This window comes from Colobus angolensis, unplaced genomic scaffold (assembly GCF_000951035.1).
Source record: "Colobus angolensis palliatus isolate OR3802 unplaced genomic scaffold, Cang.pa_1.0 Scaffold128, whole genome shotgun sequence".
NCBI lineage: Eukaryota > Metazoa > Chordata > Mammalia > Primates > Cercopithecidae > Colobus > Colobus angolensis.
This window is the reverse complement of record NW_012114030.1, coordinates 3311001-3330589: the sequence shown is the minus strand read 5'-3', so window position 1 is coordinate 3330589 and position 19589 is coordinate 3311001. Positions and strand designations below refer to the sequence as shown.

The 19589-nt window shown below is 58.0% G+C and overlaps 3 protein-coding genes across 6 annotated transcripts in view; 2 read left to right on the top strand and 1 right to left on the bottom strand.

The window, feature by feature from the left end:
* Positions 1-1340: 1340 nt before the first annotated feature.
* PRSS53 (protease, serine, 53) lies at positions 1341-6847 on the top strand. Of its 2 annotated transcripts, XM_011933613.1 has the most exons (11): positions 1341-1398; positions 2312-2332; positions 2439-2601; positions 3375-3640; positions 3782-3936; positions 4090-4309; positions 5012-5162; positions 5248-5492; positions 5569-5714; positions 5935-6151; positions 6466-6842. In XM_011933613.1, exons 1-11 carry the CDS (start codon positions 1341-1343, stop codon positions 6483-6485), a joined length of 1662 nt encoding a protein of 553 aa, XP_011789003.1. In that variant the 3' UTR covers positions 6486-6842. The 2 variants fall into 2 exon arrangements, with proteins under 2 accessions (XP_011789003.1, XP_011789002.1); XM_011933612.1 differs by having other exon boundaries at positions 5935-6847.
* On the bottom strand, positions 6764-15994 carry ZNF646 (zinc finger protein 646). 2 transcript variants are annotated; one of them, XM_011933615.1, is made up of 3 exons: positions 15522-15994; positions 8585-14043; positions 6764-7303 (listed from the first exon to the last, which is right to left on the bottom strand). In XM_011933615.1, exons 2-3 carry the CDS (start codon positions 13962-13964, stop codon positions 7182-7184), a joined length of 5502 nt encoding a protein of 1833 aa, XP_011789005.1. In that variant the 5' UTR covers positions 13965-14043; positions 15522-15994; the 3' UTR covers positions 6764-7181. The 2 variants fall into 2 exon arrangements, with proteins under 2 accessions (XP_011789005.1, XP_011789004.1); XM_011933614.1 differs by having other exon boundaries at positions 15652-15861.
* The window catches only part of ZNF668 (zinc finger protein 668), a 13259-nt gene continuing 9621 nt past the window's right edge, over positions 15952-19589 (top strand). Inside the window, exon 1 of one of the 2 annotated variants that reach the window (XM_011933618.1) lies at positions 15952-16611. The gene's annotated coding sequence lies outside the window, so the exon portion shown is untranslated. Of the gene's footprint in view, positions 16612-16767; positions 17536-19589 lie in introns of those variants that run through there. The other variant, XM_011933620.1, reaches the window with a different exon arrangement.

Below are 19589 nucleotides of genomic sequence, written 5' to 3'. Positions count from 1 at the left end.
CCCGGCTAGTTTTTTTTTTTTTGTATTTTTAGTAAAGACGGGGTTTCACCGTGTTAGCCAGGATGGTCTCGATCTCCTGACATCGTGATCCGCCCGTCTCGGCCTCCCAAAGTGCTGGGATTACAGGCTTGAGCCACCGCGCCCGGCCACCCCTATCTTGATGATAGGGACAGAGAGGCTAAGTAGCATGCCTGAGGTCACACAGCTACTGCAGGAGGCTCTCAGGATTTGAATCCACCTGGTCCCTCTGGCTCCAGCATCTATATGCTTTTTTTTGTTGGTTTGTTTTTGAGACGGAGTTTTGCTCTTGTTGCCCAGGCTGGAGTGCAGTGGCACAATTTCGGCTCACCACAACCTCCTCCTCCCGGGTTCAAGCGATTCTCCTGCCTCAGCCTCCTGAGTAGCTGGGATTACAGGCACCCACCACCATGCCAGGCTAATTTTGTATTTTCGGTAGAGACAGGGTTTCTCCATGTTGGTCAGGCTGGTCTCGAACTCCCCACCTCAGGTGATCCGCCTGCCTTGGCCTCCCAAAGTGCTGGGATTACAGGCGTGAGCCACCGTGCCTGGCCAGCATCTATATGCTAAACCCTACCCGCAACTGCCTCTGTCTTGGGGTCAGGGTTCTTGAACAGTCTGGGCCAGCCTGAGTTAGGAGTGGGAAGAGGAAGAGGAGGCACACGCCCAAGTGTTCTTCCTGCCTGACCGAGTCCTCCAGCGCCTGTGAGGAAGGTGGGCACTGCTGTCACCCTGTTTCCTGGGAAGCCAGCAGACCCAGGGAGATACTGAGATTTGCCAAAGGCTCACAGCGAGCAAGCAGCAGTGGGTGCTGGCCCCTCGACACCCAGCCTGGCACACACTGTCTCTGAGCAGACCTGGGAGAGGGCATGTGAAACCCACCTGGCCATGGCTGGAAGAGAAGTGGGGGAGTGGAAATGAAAAGTAGGGACTGGGAGGAGCTGCCCACGTGCCCCTCCACAGTTCCAGGATGGCGCTTTCATGCTGGGAGTGAGCTTGCCCTGTGCCAGGCTGTCATCGAGGCATTTTCCATTCAACAACTGTTTCTCAGACAAGGTGCAGGCAGGTTAGCTCTCCCAGGCCACTCAAGTAGTAAGGAAATAGATTTAAACCCTGACAGTTTGGCTCCGCAGCTGAGGCCCAAAGAGGGGTGGTGACAAGCCCAGGGTCACACAGCCACAGTCCCAGAGCTAGGAACTGCTGGCTAGGGCAAGCAGAGAGCTGACTCCTAGCCAACTGGGGGTGGAGCAGAGGTGGAGCCAGGGAGACCCAGGTGGCCTCTCTGAGAGCGGAGCACAGGCAGCAGAGTGGCCCAGGGCGGCATGAAGTGGAGCTGGGGCCCAGTGCTGCTCTTCGCGGGTGCCACGGTCCTCATGGAGGGTAAGCCGCCGTGCGTGGGGGTATGGGGGTGGCCTGGTGGGGGCTCAGGGGCCATCTCAGCCCCAGCAGTCCCTGCTCCTTGGTGGGGGGACTGCCTGTGGGCGACAGTCCACCAGTGGGGATGTAACTCCGTGGGACTCTGTGGGGCGGTATATGTGGCCACCTGTGTCAACATGGATGAGATTTTCTCGGGCCAGCTGCAGTTTGCGTTGGCGGGGCCTGTGGTCTTTGTGTGTGTGGTGCTGCCTGTGTGTGTCCTATACCCGCCTCCCCCTCGACTTCCACAATAACCTCAGGCAAACTCGGGGCTCCTCTGGCCTCAGTTTCCCTTTCTTTTCATCCATCCTCTGGGCAGCCTGGCTCAGCTGTCTCATGGGGGTGCCTGTGTGCCTGTGAGGGGTGGCGGGCAGGGGACCTCTCTCTGGTGAGCTCTCAGGCAGTTTCTGGGAAGGTGGGGAAGACTGAGTCTCTAGACCAGGGTGAGGTAAGTCTCCATTTCTTGGGGCCCTCCCCCCTTGGAAATGACGCAGGCCTCTAATCCTTCTTTTAGGCCTCTGCTGCTGAGAGGACAATTAAGCTAATGCTCTCCACACACAGAGGCCGCCTCCCTGACTCAGTGGCGGGGGCAGGAGTTGGGGGTTCTGAAGCCTGGAGGAGGGTTGGCCTACTCCCAAGCTGAACCTCAAGCCCCGGAGTGCTGAGCACAGCTGAAGGAGAATTAATTACTGAGTGTGAATGCTGAATAGGTTCCAATAAAAGCTGTCTTGATCTCATATAAATATTTTCATTCTGGGAGGGGCTGGTGAGGTAATCAGAGTCACAAGCAAGGACCCTGGGCCCGCCCCCCAGCCCATTCCCTCTCCTCCCCAAAGCTCGGCAGGCCTGGAGTCTCACTGTGTCTCTCTCTTCCCAGGTCTTCAAGCCGCTCAGCGTGGTAAGGTCTGGGGATGCGGGGCCTGGGCCTTACTTGGGTCTGGGTTGGGACTGGGGTGAGGTCAGGACAGGGATCTGCTGTCATTGTGACCCAACCCTCTCCACAGCCTGTGGACAGCGTGGCCCCGGTCCCCCCAAGCCTCAGGAGGGCAACACAGTCCCCGGCGAGTGGCCCTGGCAGGCCAGTGTGAGGAGGCAGGGAGCCCACATCTGCAGCGGCTCCCTGGTGGCGGACACCTGGGTCCTCACCGCTGCCCACTGCTTTGAAAAGTAAGTCATGGCTGGGGTCAGGCAGGGTCTCTGGCTCTGGAGGGTGGATGATTTGTCTCAAGCCCCACAAGGCTAGTCCCTACCTCTAGAGTAATAATAAAGTACCACTTACTGAGAATCTGCCATGTACTGGGTACATATTGTCAAGTTAATTGTAACAACCACCTTTCAACCTTAGGACTAGAGAACTGGCACGGGCATCCACACCGCCGAGCCTAATTAGGGGGCTCTTTCACCCCCTGGGATGGGAACAGCCCCATTAGGGCTGAGAGGCGCAGGCACATTGGAACTCTACAGGTTTGGAGTTTAGGTAGAAGATTTACAAATGAGAAAACAGGTTGCAAGGGAATGACCTTGCTTAAAGTCACAGACGGAGGCCAGGCACAGTAGCTCATGCCTATAATCCCAGCACTTTGGGAGGCCAAGGAGGGAGGATCGCTTGAGCCCAAGAGTTCAAGACTAGCCTGGGCAACATAGCAAGACCATGTCTCTACAAAAAATATAAAACTAGCCAGGCATGGTGGTGCACACCTGTAGTCCCAGCTACTCACGAGGCTGAGGTGGGAGGATCGCTTGAGCCTGGGAGGTCAAGGCTTGCAGTGAGTCGTGGTCATGCCACTGCACTGCAGCCTGGGCAACGGCACGAGACCCTACCTTAAAAAGAAAAAGCCGTGGAGTGGTCTCTGCTATCTTCCACCTACCTGTGGGATCTCCCATGGTGTCACTGTCTCCCCTTGTACTCAGCAGCCTGGACCTTGTCCTTCCCCTTCCAGGGCAGCAGCGATAGAACTGAACTCCTGGTCAGTGGTCCTGGGTTCTCTGCAGCGTGAGGGACTCAGCCCTGGGGCCGAAGAGGTGGGGGTGGCTGCCCTGCAGTTGCCCAGGGCCTATAACCACTATAGCCAGGGCTCAGACCTGGCCCTGCTGCGGCTCACCCACCCCATGACCCACACACCCCTCTGCCTGCCCCAGCCTGCCCATCGCTTCCCCTTTGGAGCCTCCTGCTGGGCCACTGGCTGGGATCAGGACACCAGTGATGGTAAGTGCTGGCCCAGACTGAAGCTCGGAGAGGCACTCTGCTTGCCCAAGGTCACTGTCTCAGCTCCCAGCTGTCCTGGCTTCCAGTCTTCCTTGCTTCTCAGATCCCAGACTCCAGCCCGAGCCCCGTCTCTTTCACTAGCTCCTGGGACCCTACGGAATCTGCGCCTGCGTCTCATCAGTCGCCCCACATGTAACTGCATCTATAACCAGCTGCACCAGCGACACCTGTCCAACCCGGCCCGGCCTGGGATGCTATGTGGGGGCCCCCAGCCTGGGGTGCAGGGGCCCTGTCAGGTCTGATGGGGAGGAGAGAAGGAGCAGAAGGGGAGGGGCCTAGCCCTGGGCTGGGGGTTGGACTCACAGGACTGGGGGAAAGGGCTGCAATCAGAGGGTATCTGCCATAGCTAGGCTCAGGCATCTGTCCTTGGCGTTGTTGCCTGGCTCCAGGGAGATTCTGGGGGCCCTGTGCTGTGCCTCGAACCCGATGGACACTGGGTTCAGGCTGGCATCATCAGCTTTGCATCAAGCTGTGCCCGGGAGGACGCTCCTGTGCTGCTGACCAACACAGCTGCTCACAGTTCCTGGTTGCAGTCTCGAGTTCAGGGGGCGGCTTTCCTGGCCCAGAGCCCAGAGACCCCAGAGATGAGTGACGAGGACAGCTGTGTAGGTATGAGCGGGGCATGCTGGCAGTGGGTAGAAGCCACTGTGAAGCAAACCTCAGTTAGGACTAGAGAGCTGGCACAGGCATCCACACCGCCGAGCCTAATTAGGGGGCTCTTTCACCCCCTGGGATGGTAACAGCCCCATTAGGGCTGAGAGGCGCAGGCACTTTGGAACTCTACAGGTTTGGAGTTTAGGTGAGAAGAGGAATCTCTGAGACCTGAATTGGGTTTCTGGGGAAGTGGCAAGCTTCCAGCAGGGACCCAGCGAGCCTGCACAGGGTAGGGCTCCCAGTCAGAATTCCGGCATTAAGTGACTGGCATGCAAATTGAATGCAAAATAATTCCTGGGACGGATATTATGTCTTGATGGTAAGAGATGCACTAATGAGCCAGGAATATGGGAGGCAGGCCCAGCCTGGAGGGTACAGACGGGTGGGGCGGGGGAGTGACGAGTAGGGGCATTCCCACGAGGCTGGGACCGGGGTTCCATCAGACCAACAGGGCTAAAAGCTCAGGCCCTGGCTTGTGAATCCCAAGTCTGCCACTTGCCTGTAGTACAGAGCGAGGAAGTCATTTAACCTCTCTGGGACTTTGGTTACCTTCAGTAATGAGGGGAACAAAATTCAATTTCAAAAGATATTGTGAGAATTTGACGGGAACTGGGAAACACTTAACAAGAAGTCAGATGAGGCATTCATCTGTTTCAGCCTGTGGATCCTTGAGGACAGCAGGTCCCCAGGCAGGAGCACCCTCCCCATGGCCCTGGGATGCCAGACTGATGCACCAGGGGCAGCTGGCCTGTGGCGGAGCCCTGGTGTCAGAGGAGGCGGTGCTGACTGCTGCCCACTGCTTCATCGGGTGAGTCTTGGATCCCTCTCCGCTGTGCCCCCTGCCCCTGCCGGCAGCCCTGTCACCTGGTGCCGTCCACGCTGCCTCTGCATAGGCGCCAGGCCCCAGAGGAATGGAGCATAGGGCTGGGGACCAGACCGGAGGAGTGGGGCCTGAAGCAGCTCATCCTGCATGGGGCCTACACCCACCCCGAGGGGGGCTACGACGTGGCCCTCCTGCTGCTGGCCCAGCCTGTGACACTGGGTGCCAGCCTGCGGCCCCTCTGCCTGCCCTATGCTGACCACCACCTGCCTGACGGGGAGCGCGGCTGGGTCCTGGGACAGGCCCGCCCGGGAGCAGGTAGGTGGGCACGGGGCCAGAGCCACTGTCCATCCAGCCTGCAGGCCGGAGCAGCCAGCTTTCCCTTGCTCCACAGGCATCAGCTCCCCCCAGACAGTGCCTGTGACCCTCCTGGGGCCTAGGGCCTGCAGCCGGCTGCATACAGCTCCTGGGGGTGACGGCAGCACTATTCTGCCGGGGATGGTGTGTACCAGTGCTGTGGGTGAGCTGCCCAGCTGTGAGGTGAGCCAAAGGCCCCCACGCCTTACCTAATAGGCCCCTGGCATCCCCTCACCCAATAGCTCAAGAACAAACCTTCCAGGCTTGGCCTCTGGACCCACCTCCCACCTGAAACTAGGCCTTTTTGCCAGTTAGCTCCCAAACAGCCAGAGCCTCCCTAGCCCACTCTGCCATCCTGCACAGCTGCCTGTAAAGTCACCCAGTGTCACTTGACCCCTGACAGGGCCTGTCTGGGGCACCACTGGTGCATGAGGTGAGGGGCACGTGGTTCCTGGCCGGGCTGCACAGCTTCGGAGATGCTTGCCAAGGCCCCGCCAGGCCGGCCGTCTTCACCGCGCTCCCTGCCTACGAGGACTGGGTCAGCAGTTTGGACTGGCAAGTCTACTTCGCCGCGGAGCCAGAGCCCGAGGCTGAGTCTGGAAGCTGCCTGGCCGACATGAGTATGCGGCCCCGGGACCTCCTGCCAAACCCTGCCTCTCCAGGACCCTTCTCTCTCCAGTGAGGGGGTGCGTCGTTCTAACCCACTCCAGCTGCCCTGGGTAGTGTGGAGCAATAGGCACACCCATTTGATTCAGATTCTGGTTCTTTGTTATCGTGTGACTTGGAGCAGGCCGCTCAATCGCTTTGAGCCTCAGTATTCTCATCTGTCATGACAGCCAAGACAGACCCTGTTCCTTTGAGGAATGGGAGAGAGGGAGGGAGGGACCAAAGCCATGAGGGTGAGGACAACTCCACACTCCTTTCTTCCTCACAGGCCAACCAGCCAGCTGCTGACAGGGGACCTGGCCATTCTCAGGACAAGAGAATGCGGACAGGCAAACAGCATTACTGCCCCTGCCCTCCCCACCTTGCCGTGTGTGATTCCAGGCACCAGGGCAGGCCCAGAAGCCCAGCAGCTGTGGGAAGGAACCTGCCTGGGGCCACAGGTGCCCACTCCCCACCCTGCAGGACAGCGGTGTCTGTGGACACTCCCACACCCAGCTCTGCTCCCACACAGGCGTCCCAGCTTTCCTCCTCCTTTACCCTTTCAGATACAATCACGCCAGCCACAGGTTTTGAAAATTTCTTTTTTTGGGGGGCAGCAGTTTTCCTTTTTTTAAACTTAAATAAATTGTTACAAAATAGACTTTAGAAAATAAGTTACAAATTGTAGCAAAAGGCTCCCTTCCACAGGCAACTTTCCCACTTGTGGGGCTCTGCATCCAACTCTCCCTGGTGTTACAATCTGGCTGCTGAGGGTGGCACTGGGAAGAGCACGGTGACGAGGCTGGTGGAAGGAGGTCCTTCAAGGACAGGGACACAAGGAACACCCCACCCCCTCCTTGGGAAAGAAGCCAGATCTGGGTCCTCTTCACAAGGGGAGAGGAGAAGATATGGGGATGCCTGAACTACTCCTGAGAAAATGTGGAGATCAAGCCCCTCCCTGCACGCGCTCCCTCCCCCAGATTCTGATCTTTGGAGACTTGAAGTTCAGAGGGAGAAGCTGAGGTCTGCAGGCCACTGGGGTGAAGGATCCAGGAGTGGGGTCGTGGGGGTGGGTGGAGGGGGCAATGACAAGTCCCCTCTGCCCGTCGCTGGTGCCACTGGGGCTCCTGGGGAGAGAGAGAGGAGGTCACCGACTGAGGGGCAGACCCCGCACAGCGTGTACCCCGTCCCAGCCCTGCAGGCCATTCCCCCGCCCCTGGCCTCGGAGGCCCAGATGAGAACAGGAATTCTAGGCCTCCTAATTATTTTCCCAGCCCTTGCAAACTGGCTCCTCGATCATATCCCTTGAGGTCATGAGAAATCTTCTATACTTAAGCCATTCCTTCAGCTCTCAGGTGACTCCCACCCGCCCTCTGCTCTGACAAGACCTGTCAAGGGCCCACCATCTCAGGGCCACCCACCCTCGGGGGCCACTAGATGGAATGGGCCCACCTCTACTAAAGGAGGTAGAGAGGCCAGCCCAGGTCCTGCTGAGGGAACCGGCCGCCCCACTCCCGGGCAGCCACGGCCTCCAGCAGTGCTGGGTGGAGGCGATTGCCCACAGAGATGCCCTCTGATCAGGGATGTGACACGGGCTAATGACTGTTGTTGCTGCAACTGGGCCTGGACTTCAAGGAAACAATTATCTGTGACTCAGTCCTCCAGTTAAAGGTGTACAGAGGGTGGCGGGGTGTGCAGGTGGAAAGGGTGGTTTGGCTGGATCCTAAAAAGGCCGTTGGCAACAGAGGGAGAAGGGGCTGAATTAAGTTTAGAGAAGAGATGGGAGCAACACTGACAGGGAAGGACCAGGGGTCTAGTTCACCAGGAGAGGGGCAGCAGAGACAAGGCGCAGGGAAAAAGGGACAGGGAGTAGAGTGCCAACCAGTAACCCGGTTTCCGTGGCCAAGTCAGCAGGGCAGCTGTGGAGCCCATGCCCCATCCCTTGTTCCCTGGCACCCAGCCTGCTCTAGGGAAGAATGGAACCTAGACCAAACCAATGGCTTCCTCTATTCCTCTGGAAGTCATTACATTACTGGCTGACTCAGGAGGGTTTCCAGACACAGCAGCCAGGGGGTATCCAGTGACCTTCCCCCGAACAGAAAGACCATTCCACCCTGGCTAGCGTAATGGAGGAGCCCAGGCAGCAGCCTCAGCCTGACCATGCCCCCACCTTGACCACGCCCCCACGTGCTGCCCAACCCACCCTGCTATTTGTTATACCTGACCTGGGGGTGCTCAGCTCAGCACATCCTCAAACTAGTTCTCTCACCCCATAGCCAAGCCCCCACCCCCTCTTAGAATCTCTGGGACTCTCTCCTCTCACTCCTTGCTCCCCCACCCACTTTGGGGCCAGGCTTCACCCTCCACCGTGTGCCCACCTCCTCCTGGGACCCTTCATGCCCCCGTACCAGAGCCGGCCACTGTCCACTCCTCCTGGTGCTGCTGCTGGTGCTGCACAAAGCTGATTCGACGGCGGAAGTGCCGGGGACAATGGGGGCAGGTGAAAGGCCCCTCCCGGGGTGCGTGGACCCGCCCGTGACCCTCCAGCCGGGCAGCTGTCCGGAAGGCCTTGCCACAGATGCTGCAGCAGTGGCGCTTGGGGTCTGTGTGGATCCTGCTGTGGTTCTTAAGAGACAGCAGGTTAGGGAGAAGTTTGGGACAGAGGGAGCAGGGGTACAACCCTGTGGTGTGGGCCTTCTGGTGGTTCAGCAGGCTGCCGGCGTGGCGGTAGGAGCGCCCGCACTGGGCGCAGCGGAAGGGCCGCTCCTTGTCCTCAGCTGCCATGGACGTCACCGCTTGTCCTCCCCTGGCTCTCTCCACATTCTCTCCTGGGCTTCCGGGGGTTTCTGATGGGGCCTCCCGGGCTTTCCCTTGACCAGGGAGAACCACCTCATCCTCCCCAGTTCCAGCTTTGGGATCTCTGGCCTCCTCCATCTGGGCTGGCACCTGGCTGTGGCCCAGGGCATGAGCCTGCAGGTGGCTGGCCAGTTCCTGGTGGGACTCAAAGGCCTTGCCACAGTCAGGACAGGCAAAGGTCTGGGCATCTATGTGGTTGTGGCTGTGGCTCTTTGTGGCCACAGGATTCAAGAACTCCTTGGAGCAGAGCAGGCAATAGTGTCGGTCTGTCTTGTGGGTGTTGTGGTTCAAGAGGCTGCCCGATTGGCAGTAAGTCTTGCCGCACTGGCTGCAAGAGGAGTGGCTCCCTGGCTGCAGCTGAGAGCTATTGTCTCTGTTGTCCCAGCTATCTATGTGACTCAGAGTAGGTCCATTGGGCTGGCAGTCACCAGCGTGGCAAGGACTCCTATGGACACTGTCCTCTGGCTCCTCTGACCTGGTCAGGAACTGAGGAACCCAGCCTCCACTGTGATTCTCCAGTCCCCCACCTACTGGCCACCCACCTGCCTTCCCTGCATCCCACGACAGTGGCTCTGGGGCTTCTGAGCTTGCTGTCCTGATGGGGCTCTGACTGCGCTCCCCTGGTCTCGGGACTCCATCCTCCAGCTGGGGTACTGGCTCAGCACCACCCAACTGGGCCTCTAGTCCCTGGCTACCAGCCAGGTTCGCCTCACTGGCTGCTGTGCCATCCAGGCCTCCCTGGCCATTGGCTGGCTCCCTTTCTGTCTCCTCCTCATGCTCCCGCAGGTGCCGTTCCAGAGATCCCCGGCCAGGGAAGCCGCGGCCACAGAGGGCGCAACGCACAGCTGAGCGCCTGGACCGTCCAGCCCGTCGCCGCCGATTCTCCGAGTGCAGCCTCTGGTGGTCCTTCAGGGCCATGCGGTTGGAGTAGGTCTTGGGGCAGGTGGGGCAGCTGTACTGGCCTGTCTCGTGGCTGCGCCTGTGGTTCAGGAGGCTGCCAGCATGGCGATAGGTCCGCCCACACTGCCCACAGCGGAAGGGCCGATCTTCCCGAGTCGGCTTTCGGGTGCCCCCACCCCCACGTCGCTCCATGTGGACCCGCTGGTGGCTGGCCAGCTGTTTCCGCAGGCGGAAGGCCTTCCCACACTCGCTGCAGCGGAAATGTCGGGGATCCGCATGGATGCGCCGGTGGTTCTTGAGGGACATGAGGTTTGAGAAGCCCTTGGAGCAGGCCTGACAACCGAAGTGGCCGGTCTGGTGGCTCTGCCGGTGGTTGATGAGGCTGCCCGCATGCTTGTAGGATCGGCCACACACCTCACAGCTGAAGGGCCGCTCAGAGCTGGCTTCAGTCTGGCAGCCCTTCTCGGCAGTCTCCAGCCTGGGCTCTGTCTCCTCCCCTTTCACAGTGGTCTCCTCCCACACCTCTTCTTTCACCCTGGCCTCTTCCTCCAGGGGCTCCACTTTAAGTTTTTCCTGGAGCTTCTCGACTTCTGCCTGCCCCAATCCCTCCTCTGCCATGTGCTGGGGCTTACTGCTGCCTCCTTCTGGGGTGGGCCCAACCTGCAGCTCACTGCTACCTCCTGCCTCTGGGATGGGCCCAACCTGGGGCTCAGAGCCTTTGCAGCGAGGGTGGTTCCGCAGATGATTACGGTAGGCAGCCAGGTTGGGGTAGCAGCGGGAGCAGACAGGGCAGAGAAAGTCTCCAGTCTGGTGGATCTTGCGGTGGTTCACCAGGCTGCCCCCATGGCGATAGGTCTTGCCACACTGGTTGCAGCGGAAGGGACGGGGCTGAGCCTCCAGCAAACTTTCCCCACCCTGCATGCAGAGGCCATCTCCCAAGGGGCTGCCTGCTCCCTCTTGAGATTTGACATCTCCACCCTCTCCAGAGACAGAAGTCACTATGTCCTCCAAGACACTGCCCACGACCATCTCCGTGGCATCACCTGCCACTCCCAAGGGGCTGGGAGCCTTGTCTGCAGCAGTCCCAGAACTTTGACTTTGGTGGTGGCGCTCCAGGCTTCCCAGGTCATCGTAGGTCTGCCCGCAGCAGCCACAGATGTGCCCATACCCTGCACTGTCCAGTGCTTCCACCTCCCGCTGCAGCTGATTCAGCAGCTCTGCTTCCGAGAGCTGCAGTGGCGGGCTGCGTGCAGGGGCTGCCTCTGCCGTTCCTTCCTCTTCCCCCTCCTCCTCTGAGCCCTCAGTCATGCCAGAAGAGCTGTGGGCCTGGCGCCGGTGAAGCCTGTAGCCAGCCCGCCCGGGGAAGATCATGCCGCAGAGGCAGCAGAGGAAAGGCTGTGCTGAGGTCGCCTCCCCGGGCCTATGGTTCTGGAAGTGGCTGCGGAGGGCAGGCAGAGAGTCAAACTCCTTCGGGCAGAGGGAGCACTGATAGATGCCTGGTGGGTGGCAGGGCCTGTGGCTCAGCAGGCCAGTGGCATGGGGGAAAGAATGCCCACAGTCAGAGCATGTGTGAGCAGCCCCAGCCTGCCAGCCAGTGACAGTGTTGGCAGAGTGGGAAGAAGAGTTGGGTTGGCCAGTGGCTGGCTTCTGGTCTTCATCCACGCTAGTGAGGCCATCGCAGAAGCGAGTCCCACCACCTTCCTCACCTCCTGGGATGTCCAAATTGTCAAGTAAACTGGCTTCCTTCCTTTCCAGTCCTTCCCCAGTGCCTCCACTCTCTTTATCACCCTGGAAATGGGTCTTATCCCTCTCAAGCCCACATTTGTCCCCTTCAGATTCAGCCTGCAAATAGCCCCCATCACTTTCCAGGTTGCCTTCTGCCCCATGAGGACTTTCCCCTGAAGCGTCTTGGGGAGAGTCCAGGCCTTCATTGTCTTCTAGCTCCCGGGTCCAGCTCCCCGCTGCCAGGAGTTTGGCTTCTCCCCCACCACTGGCACCACCAGCCCGCTTCCGATGCCGCCTGCTCCGCCGCCGACTGTGCCGGCGCAAGTGGTTCTTCATGGCAGCCATGGTGTGGAAGTGCTTGGCACAGGCCCCGCAACTGAAGTCTCCTGTCTGGTGGGTCTGCCTGTGGTTGATAAGGCTGCCGGAGTGGCGATAGCTCTTTCCACAGTCTCGGCAGGCGAAGGCCCGAGGAGGTGACACTGTGGTCTCTGTCCTGCTATTTTCCTTTTCCCCTGCCCCGTGAGTCAGGCCATGACGTTCAAGGCTCTCAGGGTCTTCAAAGAGCAGCCCACAGATGCTACAGATATGTGCTGCTGACCTGTCTGCTGCTGGCGTGACGTCTGTGGCCTCTTCTTCATGTTTGCACACATGGTCCTGATCTGTGTGCGGGGCTGCCTCTGCCTCTACTGGGTCAGGCGGGAGTTCTACCTTGAGGTGGCTGGGGGCACCCTCGGCCCCGATGTCTGCACTTCGGCGAGCAGCCTTGCAATGTACCCGCACGTGGTTGCGCAGGGCCATGAGATTGGGGTACTTGCGGGGACACAGTGAGCACTGGTACTCTCCAGTCCGATGACTGTGGCGATGGTTCACCAGGCTCCCCCGGTGGCGGTAAGCACGACCACACTCACTGCACTTATAGGGCCGATGGTCCAGGGTGGTGGTGGGGTCCTCTTCCTCTTTGTGGGTGGTCTCAGTCAGCAGCAGGGGAGCTGGTGGCACTGATGGCTGCCCATTTTCCCCAACTCCTTGCCTGGGCCTGTGATGAGCCCGCACATGGTTTTTGAGAGCAGCCGCATTGAACAGCTGCTTAGAACAGAGTGAGCAGGGGTAGACACCTGTCTGGTGGCTCTTTCGATGGTTGATGAGGCTCCCAGCATGGCGGTAAGTACGGCCACAGTCCCCACAGCGGAAAGGCCGGTATTCCTCCAGGCCACTGTCCTCCAGCTCCCCAGAGGTGCTAAGCTCTGCAGAGCCATTCAGCATCTGTGCACTGGGGAACTGGTCCCGGCTGCTCTCGTCTGTGTGCCCATTGGTGGTGGGCATCCCTTTCTCCTCCCAGGGTGGCTCCTGCCTTTCACCCTCATGGGACTGCTGGTGTTCCAGCAGCTCCCGGGGGAGCCGGAAGGCACGGGGGCAGTGGGGACAGTGGTAAGGCCGATACTGGGCATGCAGTCGAGAGTGGTTCTTCAGAGCCATGAGGTTAGAGAACTCCTTGAAGCAGATGGCACAGGGGTAGATGCCCAGCGTGTGGCTCTGGCGGTGGTTAGTGAGGCTCCCGGCGTGCTTGTAGGTCTTGCCACATTGACTACATTTGTACCGCCGCTCCTCCTCGGCAGGAAGGGACTGGGTGGGCTCCTGGCCCGCTGTGAAGTTCACTACTGATTCAGCCAGATACTGTTCCAAGTTGCTAAGGAGGCTGCTGGCTGGGGTGGGGAGAGGGGCTCTGGCAGAGTTGGTGGAGGGTCCCCAGCCGTCTGCACCATCCTCAGAACCTGGCTGGCTTGCCAAGCCTTCTCTTTGTCTGGTGGGCAGATCTTCCCACGTACCCGAAGCTGCCCTGGAGTCCGGTACAGATTCACAGTCAGGTGTCTCTTCCGTATGTTTTGTCTGGTTTTCCCAGCCTTCACCAGAGCTAAGCCTTTGGCCCCAGGAGTCAGTGGACACTGTCTCACCCTGGAGGCGTGGAGTGGCTTCCTTGGGGCGTGGGGGCCTGTGCCTGCGGCGGCCCTCAGGAGCATGAGTCCTCATGTGGCTCTTGAGAGCCATGGGATTGGAGAAGTCCTTTCCACAGGTGGTACAGGGGAAAAGGCCAGTCTCGTGGGTCCGACGATGGTTGACCAGGCTCCCGGGGTGACGGTAGCCCCGCCCACACTGCTGACAACGGTAGGGCCGAGGGATGCTGTCAGCCTCCTCACTGTCCTTGTTGGGAAATGGATGGAGCAGTTCTCGGTGCCGAGACAGCTCTGGGAGGCTGGGAAAGTGGCGCTGACAGTCAGAACAGCTGAGTGAGGGGGGTGCGTCCTCCATGGGGCAACGTAGCAGAAACCTGGAGGTTCAGAAGGAGTAGACACGTGGCAGCACCTTCCTCTGGTGGAGGGGCCGAGGCCTAGGAAGAGGGGGCAGTGATCAAAAGGAAGGCCTGAATTAACTTCGCCTCTTGGCTATACGAGCAACAAGTTCATCTGAGGTCACTAAGAAGTTCCCCAAGCATCTGTGCCCAGGGTCCTGCTGTCTACTAGATCTAATCTGCAGGCACCATCATTTAAGGCCTCCCTGTGCACAAGCTCCCCAAATATAGGAGCTCCCCTAGGCTTAAGTCATCCCTACAGGTATAGCTAAGGAAATTAAAGTCGAGAGAGATGCAACCTACTTCTGATCACAGACCTGTTACCATGTTCTTCAGACCAGACTCAAAAGGCATTACTGTCCTTTAAGGACAGTAGGACTCTGCTCCCTACAATCCTGAAACAAAAATTTTCTGTGACATCTTAAAAGGACACCAGAACCTTTTCTAGGCCTTTCAATAAGAGAAGTCCAAACCTTCCTCCTTCATCTCTCAGCTAAACAGAGTAGCTGAGAAGCACTGAAAAAGCAGCTGTTTCCTCCAGCTAATAGTTGAGGACCTGGGAGGACAGGTTAGAGGCCTCCTTCAGGGAAAGGGCCGGCTTGTTCCCCTGCTTTCCCGAGTCCTTTCAGTGTCACAAGGTCTCTTTTCCTTGTGACAAGAGAGTTAAGAGAGTTAAGACTCTCTTAACTGGGCCAGGCGTGGTGGCTCACGCCTGTAATCCCAGCACTTTGGGAGGGTGAGGCTGGCGGATCACCTGAGTTCAGGAGTTCAAGACCAGCCTGGCCAATATGGTGAAACCGTCTCTACTAAAAATACAAAAATTAGCCGGGCGTGGTGGCAGGTGCCTGTAATTCTAGCTACTCGGGAGGTTGAAGCTGAAGAACTGCTTGAACCTGCGAGGTGGAGGTTGCAGTGAGCTCAGATCCCACCACTGCACTCTGTCACTCTGGGTGACAGAACAAGACTCCATCTCAAAAACAAACAAAACCCCAAAAGACTCTCTTAGCGACTTCCTTTATCTACTTCCCTTGAACCCAAACTATCTTCCATCTTGGGAATAACATCAATATCAGGTTGTAATGTCACTTCATCGCCTACCTTTTCTCTCCCATGCCTCCTGATCTTACCCTCACCAGCCCTTCTCATTTTTTTCTTCTGCCTCCTCTCTTAATACTGATGACAGCAATTCATGAAGAGTATTATATTACCATGTGCCGGGCACTGTGCTAACTATATTCATTGTGTCACTCAATCTTCAGAACACACGGCAATGCCTGTTATCCTAGTTCACGTAAGAGTAAACCCACTGACTGAGGCGGTCTTCATCCCACAGCCCTTGCTCGCTGATGCCTTGTACATCCTCTCGTCCTTCTCCAACTCTTCTTCCCATGGGACCCCAATACAACTGTCTCCGACCGTAAACGCCTTCACTGAGCCTGCCCCCGGAATTCTCACCTCACAAAGCCCCTTTGCTCAAAAGTCCCCTCCCCTAGTCAACCACCAATGAGTCCTCTGACCTCACTCATCTCCTCTGCCAATTTCCTTTCAGGACGCCTACCTCGCACCGGCGGCCCCCTCTCCTTCCCGCCGCGGGCGCGTCAGTTGGGGACCGCGAACGGGAGCGCGCCTGCGCACTGGGACCCTTACCCTAACTGCAGCCGCGCGCCCCAAGGGGTGGCTGTCGGGGGGCTCTCGCGCTCCCACACACGCACACTCAGCCAGGGTTCCCGGGAGGTGGGAGGAGAGGGAAAGAGGGAAAGGAGAAGGGGGGGAAAGGAAGGAGGTAGAGAAAAAAGGGCGCAGCTAGCATGAGCCAGGAGTCTACCCCCAGCTCTGCGGACACTTCCTATTGTTACTAGGAAACAGGAAGTGTCCTTAGGTGCAAAAGCTTCCCCGCGAAACTTCCGCTGCCTGTCCCGCCTCCAAGCCTCCGTTTTACGCAGACACACTTCCGGCGCTAGGGTCTCGCTCTGCACGACTGACTCCGCCCACGTAGGTCACAACCAGGCGTCTTTGCGCTCTACGCTAGCCACACTTCCGGCAAGAGCAGCTAGAATCGTTCCGGTGCATATTGAATAGGCGCAGAAGAGAGAGAAAAAGATTCTGCAGCCCTGGCCACAGTACTTTGGTGACACTTTTCGTGGGGCTCCCTGGAAGACTTTTCCTAAGGCAGATGGAGAAAACTTCGTGAAATCCACTCGTTGCTATTAAAGGAAATGTGGAATATAAGCGGACTTAGGTTCTGCAGAGCTTGAGCATGGCCTTTTTGTCCTCCCACCTTCTGATTCTTGAAGACATTGCCGGTGACCTGGCCCCAGACTAACACGAGGCCGGCGTATACCGTCAGCCTGCCCTGCGTCCCCTTGCCTCAGCACCCACAGAGACCTCTTGCAAGATGCTTCTCTGCCGCCATAGGCTGGAGGTTCCCCGGGAACTTTCCCTTCCTTCCTAGCTGAGGAAGGTCCCTCACTTCCGCTCGCCGGGCCACCGGTCCCGCCTCCCCGCCCCCCGCTGGGTCCTAGCGCCGGCCCCTCTTTGGCAGGATCCGGGCTCCGTCAGTGCGAGGAGCCGACGCCGACAGCACGGAGTCAGCCCAAGTCTCATCAGGTAGGAAACGCCGGCGGAAAGCCGCGAGGGCCCCGGGCAGACCCCACGCGGCCGCAATCCGAGCTGGCCTCAGTTTCCCTGCGGGCGCCGAGGGCGGGCTGGGTTGGTCCAGCGCGAGCAGCGCGGGCGGGGCGGGCGGTGAGCGGCCCTGGGCGCATTGCGGGCCCAGCAGGTCCTAGAACCCGCCGACTGTCTCCGCGGTTCTGGGCTGCGGACACCCAGGCTCAGCCCGCTCGGCTGTCGTCCCGGCGCGGTGCGGGCCCGGGGGTCCTAGAGCCCGCCATGTTGCGGGCTTTTGTCCCGGCCGCGCGGCCCGCGCTGCAAGGTCCCCGGCGCCGGCGGCCCCCTCCCCGGCCGAGGCCGGGCCACCACTCTCGCGGTCCTAGAGAACGCCATCTTGCAAGCCTTTGTCCCGCATTCGGCCCTCCGTCCATTCATTTGTTCATCCCCTCATCCTTCGTTCAGTCCTGGTTGCCACGTCCCCCGAGGCCACGTTTTCCGAGGCTCAAAACGACACAAGTCAACCCAGGGTCCTGCCCTCCAGGGACTGCCTGGCTGGCGGGGGCGCCGCGTACAGACGGTTGCGAGGAGCGAGGAGCTCCGGGTTTCTGCAACTCTCGGCGCGCTTCGTAGGCCCCACCGCCCTTCAAACTCCCACAAACATCAGGGACCCCATTTTACTGATGAGGAAACTGAGGCCCAGAGCGGCGTGGGGCTCTTACCTCTCTGCTGCCATTAAGTATTCCTGAGGGCACTGGGGAAGGGGATTCTTGAAGAATGTAAAGGGGCTTTCCCGTTGGAGAAGGCAGGCAAGGGCTCCCGAGCCCAGAAAACTGCATCTAGAGGCGGAGGGTTGAGAATTGTGGCTGGAGGTTCGGTCGCTGCCGGGAGGAGGACTCTGTCGCTGTAGCTGAGGCTGGAAAAGTAGGTTGGGATCAGGTTGTGAACTGGCCGGGTTGGCGGCCTAGGAGATGATTAGCGCTCATTTCTGCAGGGTTCATCTGCTCACTAGATCACTCCTGGCCGTGAGGCCTGTGTGGTGACTGCTTGTTTAGAGATGGGAAGATTGAGGTGCCTCCTTTTTCTCCTCAACCCTGCCCCAGGGTACTAGCCTAGGATTTTTGGAAATTGAATCTCTGCTTGCCTAGTGAGACAATAGAACTTCATCCGGTTCCTAAGCCAGTAGTGAGGCAAAGCAAGGCTTCATCGCCACGACAGGGAGCCCAGTGTGGGATATTGGGGCAATAGTTGGGCCTTGTGGACTTGGAAAGGTGGAAGAATTCAGTTAATAAACAGTTATTGGTGGACATTCTCACAAACTCCTACTGTGCAGGAGGCAGAGGCTACAGACCTGGGTTCAAATTTCATCTGAGGTTGATTCCTTCCATTTGTTTTGGGTCACCACACACGGTTCTGGGTGTAGACGATGCAGATAATCAGTTTCCTAGCTCTTTGCCAGCCTGGACTCTGGTGCTGGGGATGGAGAATTAACAGCCAAACCATAAGATGTGTAATGCTAGCAAAGCAATAGTCAGGGCTCAGAGAGCAGGTGTCTGGGATTTGAACACTGGCTGGGACAGTGACTAGTTAGGTTGTTTCTTTGTGGTGTCACTTGTCATAAGAACACTAATCCTGTTGGACCAGGGTCACACCCTTATGATGTCATTCCACTTTAATTACTTCCATAAAGGCCTTATCTCCAAATACAGTCACAATGAGAGAATTTGAATATATGAACGGACAGGGAACACAAACATTCACTCATAACGAACTTCTAGGCAGCTGTGGAATTGGCTTGAGTAGTTGAGTATTACGCACAAACTGCTTAGAATGATACCTTGTCCATGGTAAGCTTGCAAGGAGTATTGTCCAGATGACACCATAAAGGAAATTAGAGAGGAGGGGGCTGGTCGCTGTGGCTCATGCCTGTAATCACAGCACTTTAGGAAGCCGAAGTGGAGGAGTACCTGAAGCCAGGAGTTCTCGAGACCAGTGTGGGCAGCATAGTGAGACCTCTATCTCTACATACAAAGAATTTTTAATAAATTAGCCAGGTGTGGTGGTGGGTACCTACAGTCCTAGCTACTCAGGAGGATTGCTTGAGTGCAGGAGTTCCAGACTGAAGTGAGCTATGATTGAGCCACTGCACTCCAAGGTGACAGAGTGAGACCTGATCTCTAAATAAAAATAAAGACCAGGCACGGTGTCTCACGCCTGTAATCCCAGCACTTTGGGAGGCCGAGGCAGGCGGATCACTTGAGGCCAGGAGTTCGAGACCAGCCTGGCCAACATGGTGACACCCTGTCTCTACTAAAAATACACAAGTTTGCCAGGTGTGATGGCCTTCGCCTGTAATCCCAGCTACTCGGGCGGCTGAGGCTGGAGAATCACTTGAATCCAGGAGGTGGAGGTTGCAGTGAGCTGAGATCCAGCCACTGCATTCCAGCCTAGGCAACAAAGACTTTCTCTCAAAGAAAATAAATAAAATAAATAGGTGGGGCATGGTGGCTCAAACCTGTAATCCCATCTCTTTGGGAGGCCAAGGCGGGTGAATCACCTGGGGTCAGGAGTTCCTGACCACCTGGCCAACATGGCGAAACCCCATCTCTACTAAAAATACAAAAAATTAGCTGACTTTGGTGGCGGGCGCCTGTAATCCCAAATACTTGGAAGACTGAGGCAGGAGAATTGCTTGAACCCGGGAGGCAGAGGTTGCAGTGAGCCGACATGGTACCACTGCACTTCAGCCTGGGCAACAGAGTGAGACTCTGTCTCAAAAAATAATAATAATAAATAATAAAATAAAATAAATAAAAATAAGCCAGGTACAGTGACTCATGCCTGTAATCCCAGCACTCTGGGAAGTGAAGGCCGTGGATCAGTGGAGGTCAGGAGTTCGAGACCAGCCTGGCCAACATGGTGAAACCCCATCTCTACTAAAAATACAAAAAATTAGCCGGGCATGGTGGTGGACGCCT

Coding starts and splice junctions, on each gene's coding strand:
- ZNF646 (XM_011933615.1), bottom strand. CDS start 13,964: ATGGAGGACGCACCCCCCTCACTCAGCTGTTCTGACTGTCAGCGCCAC. Junction 7,304..8,584: donor GTGGACAGTGGCCGGCTCTG/GTACGGGGGCAT, acceptor CTCTCTCCCCAG/GAGCCCCAGTGGCACCAGCG.
- PRSS53 (XM_011933612.1), top strand. CDS start 1,341: ATGAAGTGGAGCTGGGGCCCAGTGCTGCTCTTCGCGGGTGCCACGGTC. Junction 2,602..3,374: donor GCTGCCCACTGCTTTGAAAA/GTAAGTCATGGC, acceptor TTCCCCTTCCAG/GGCAGCAGCGATAGAACTGA. Junction 5,163..5,247: donor GCTGCCCACTGCTTCATCGG/GTGAGTCTTGGA, acceptor GCCTCTGCATAG/GCGCCAGGCCCCAGAGGAAT.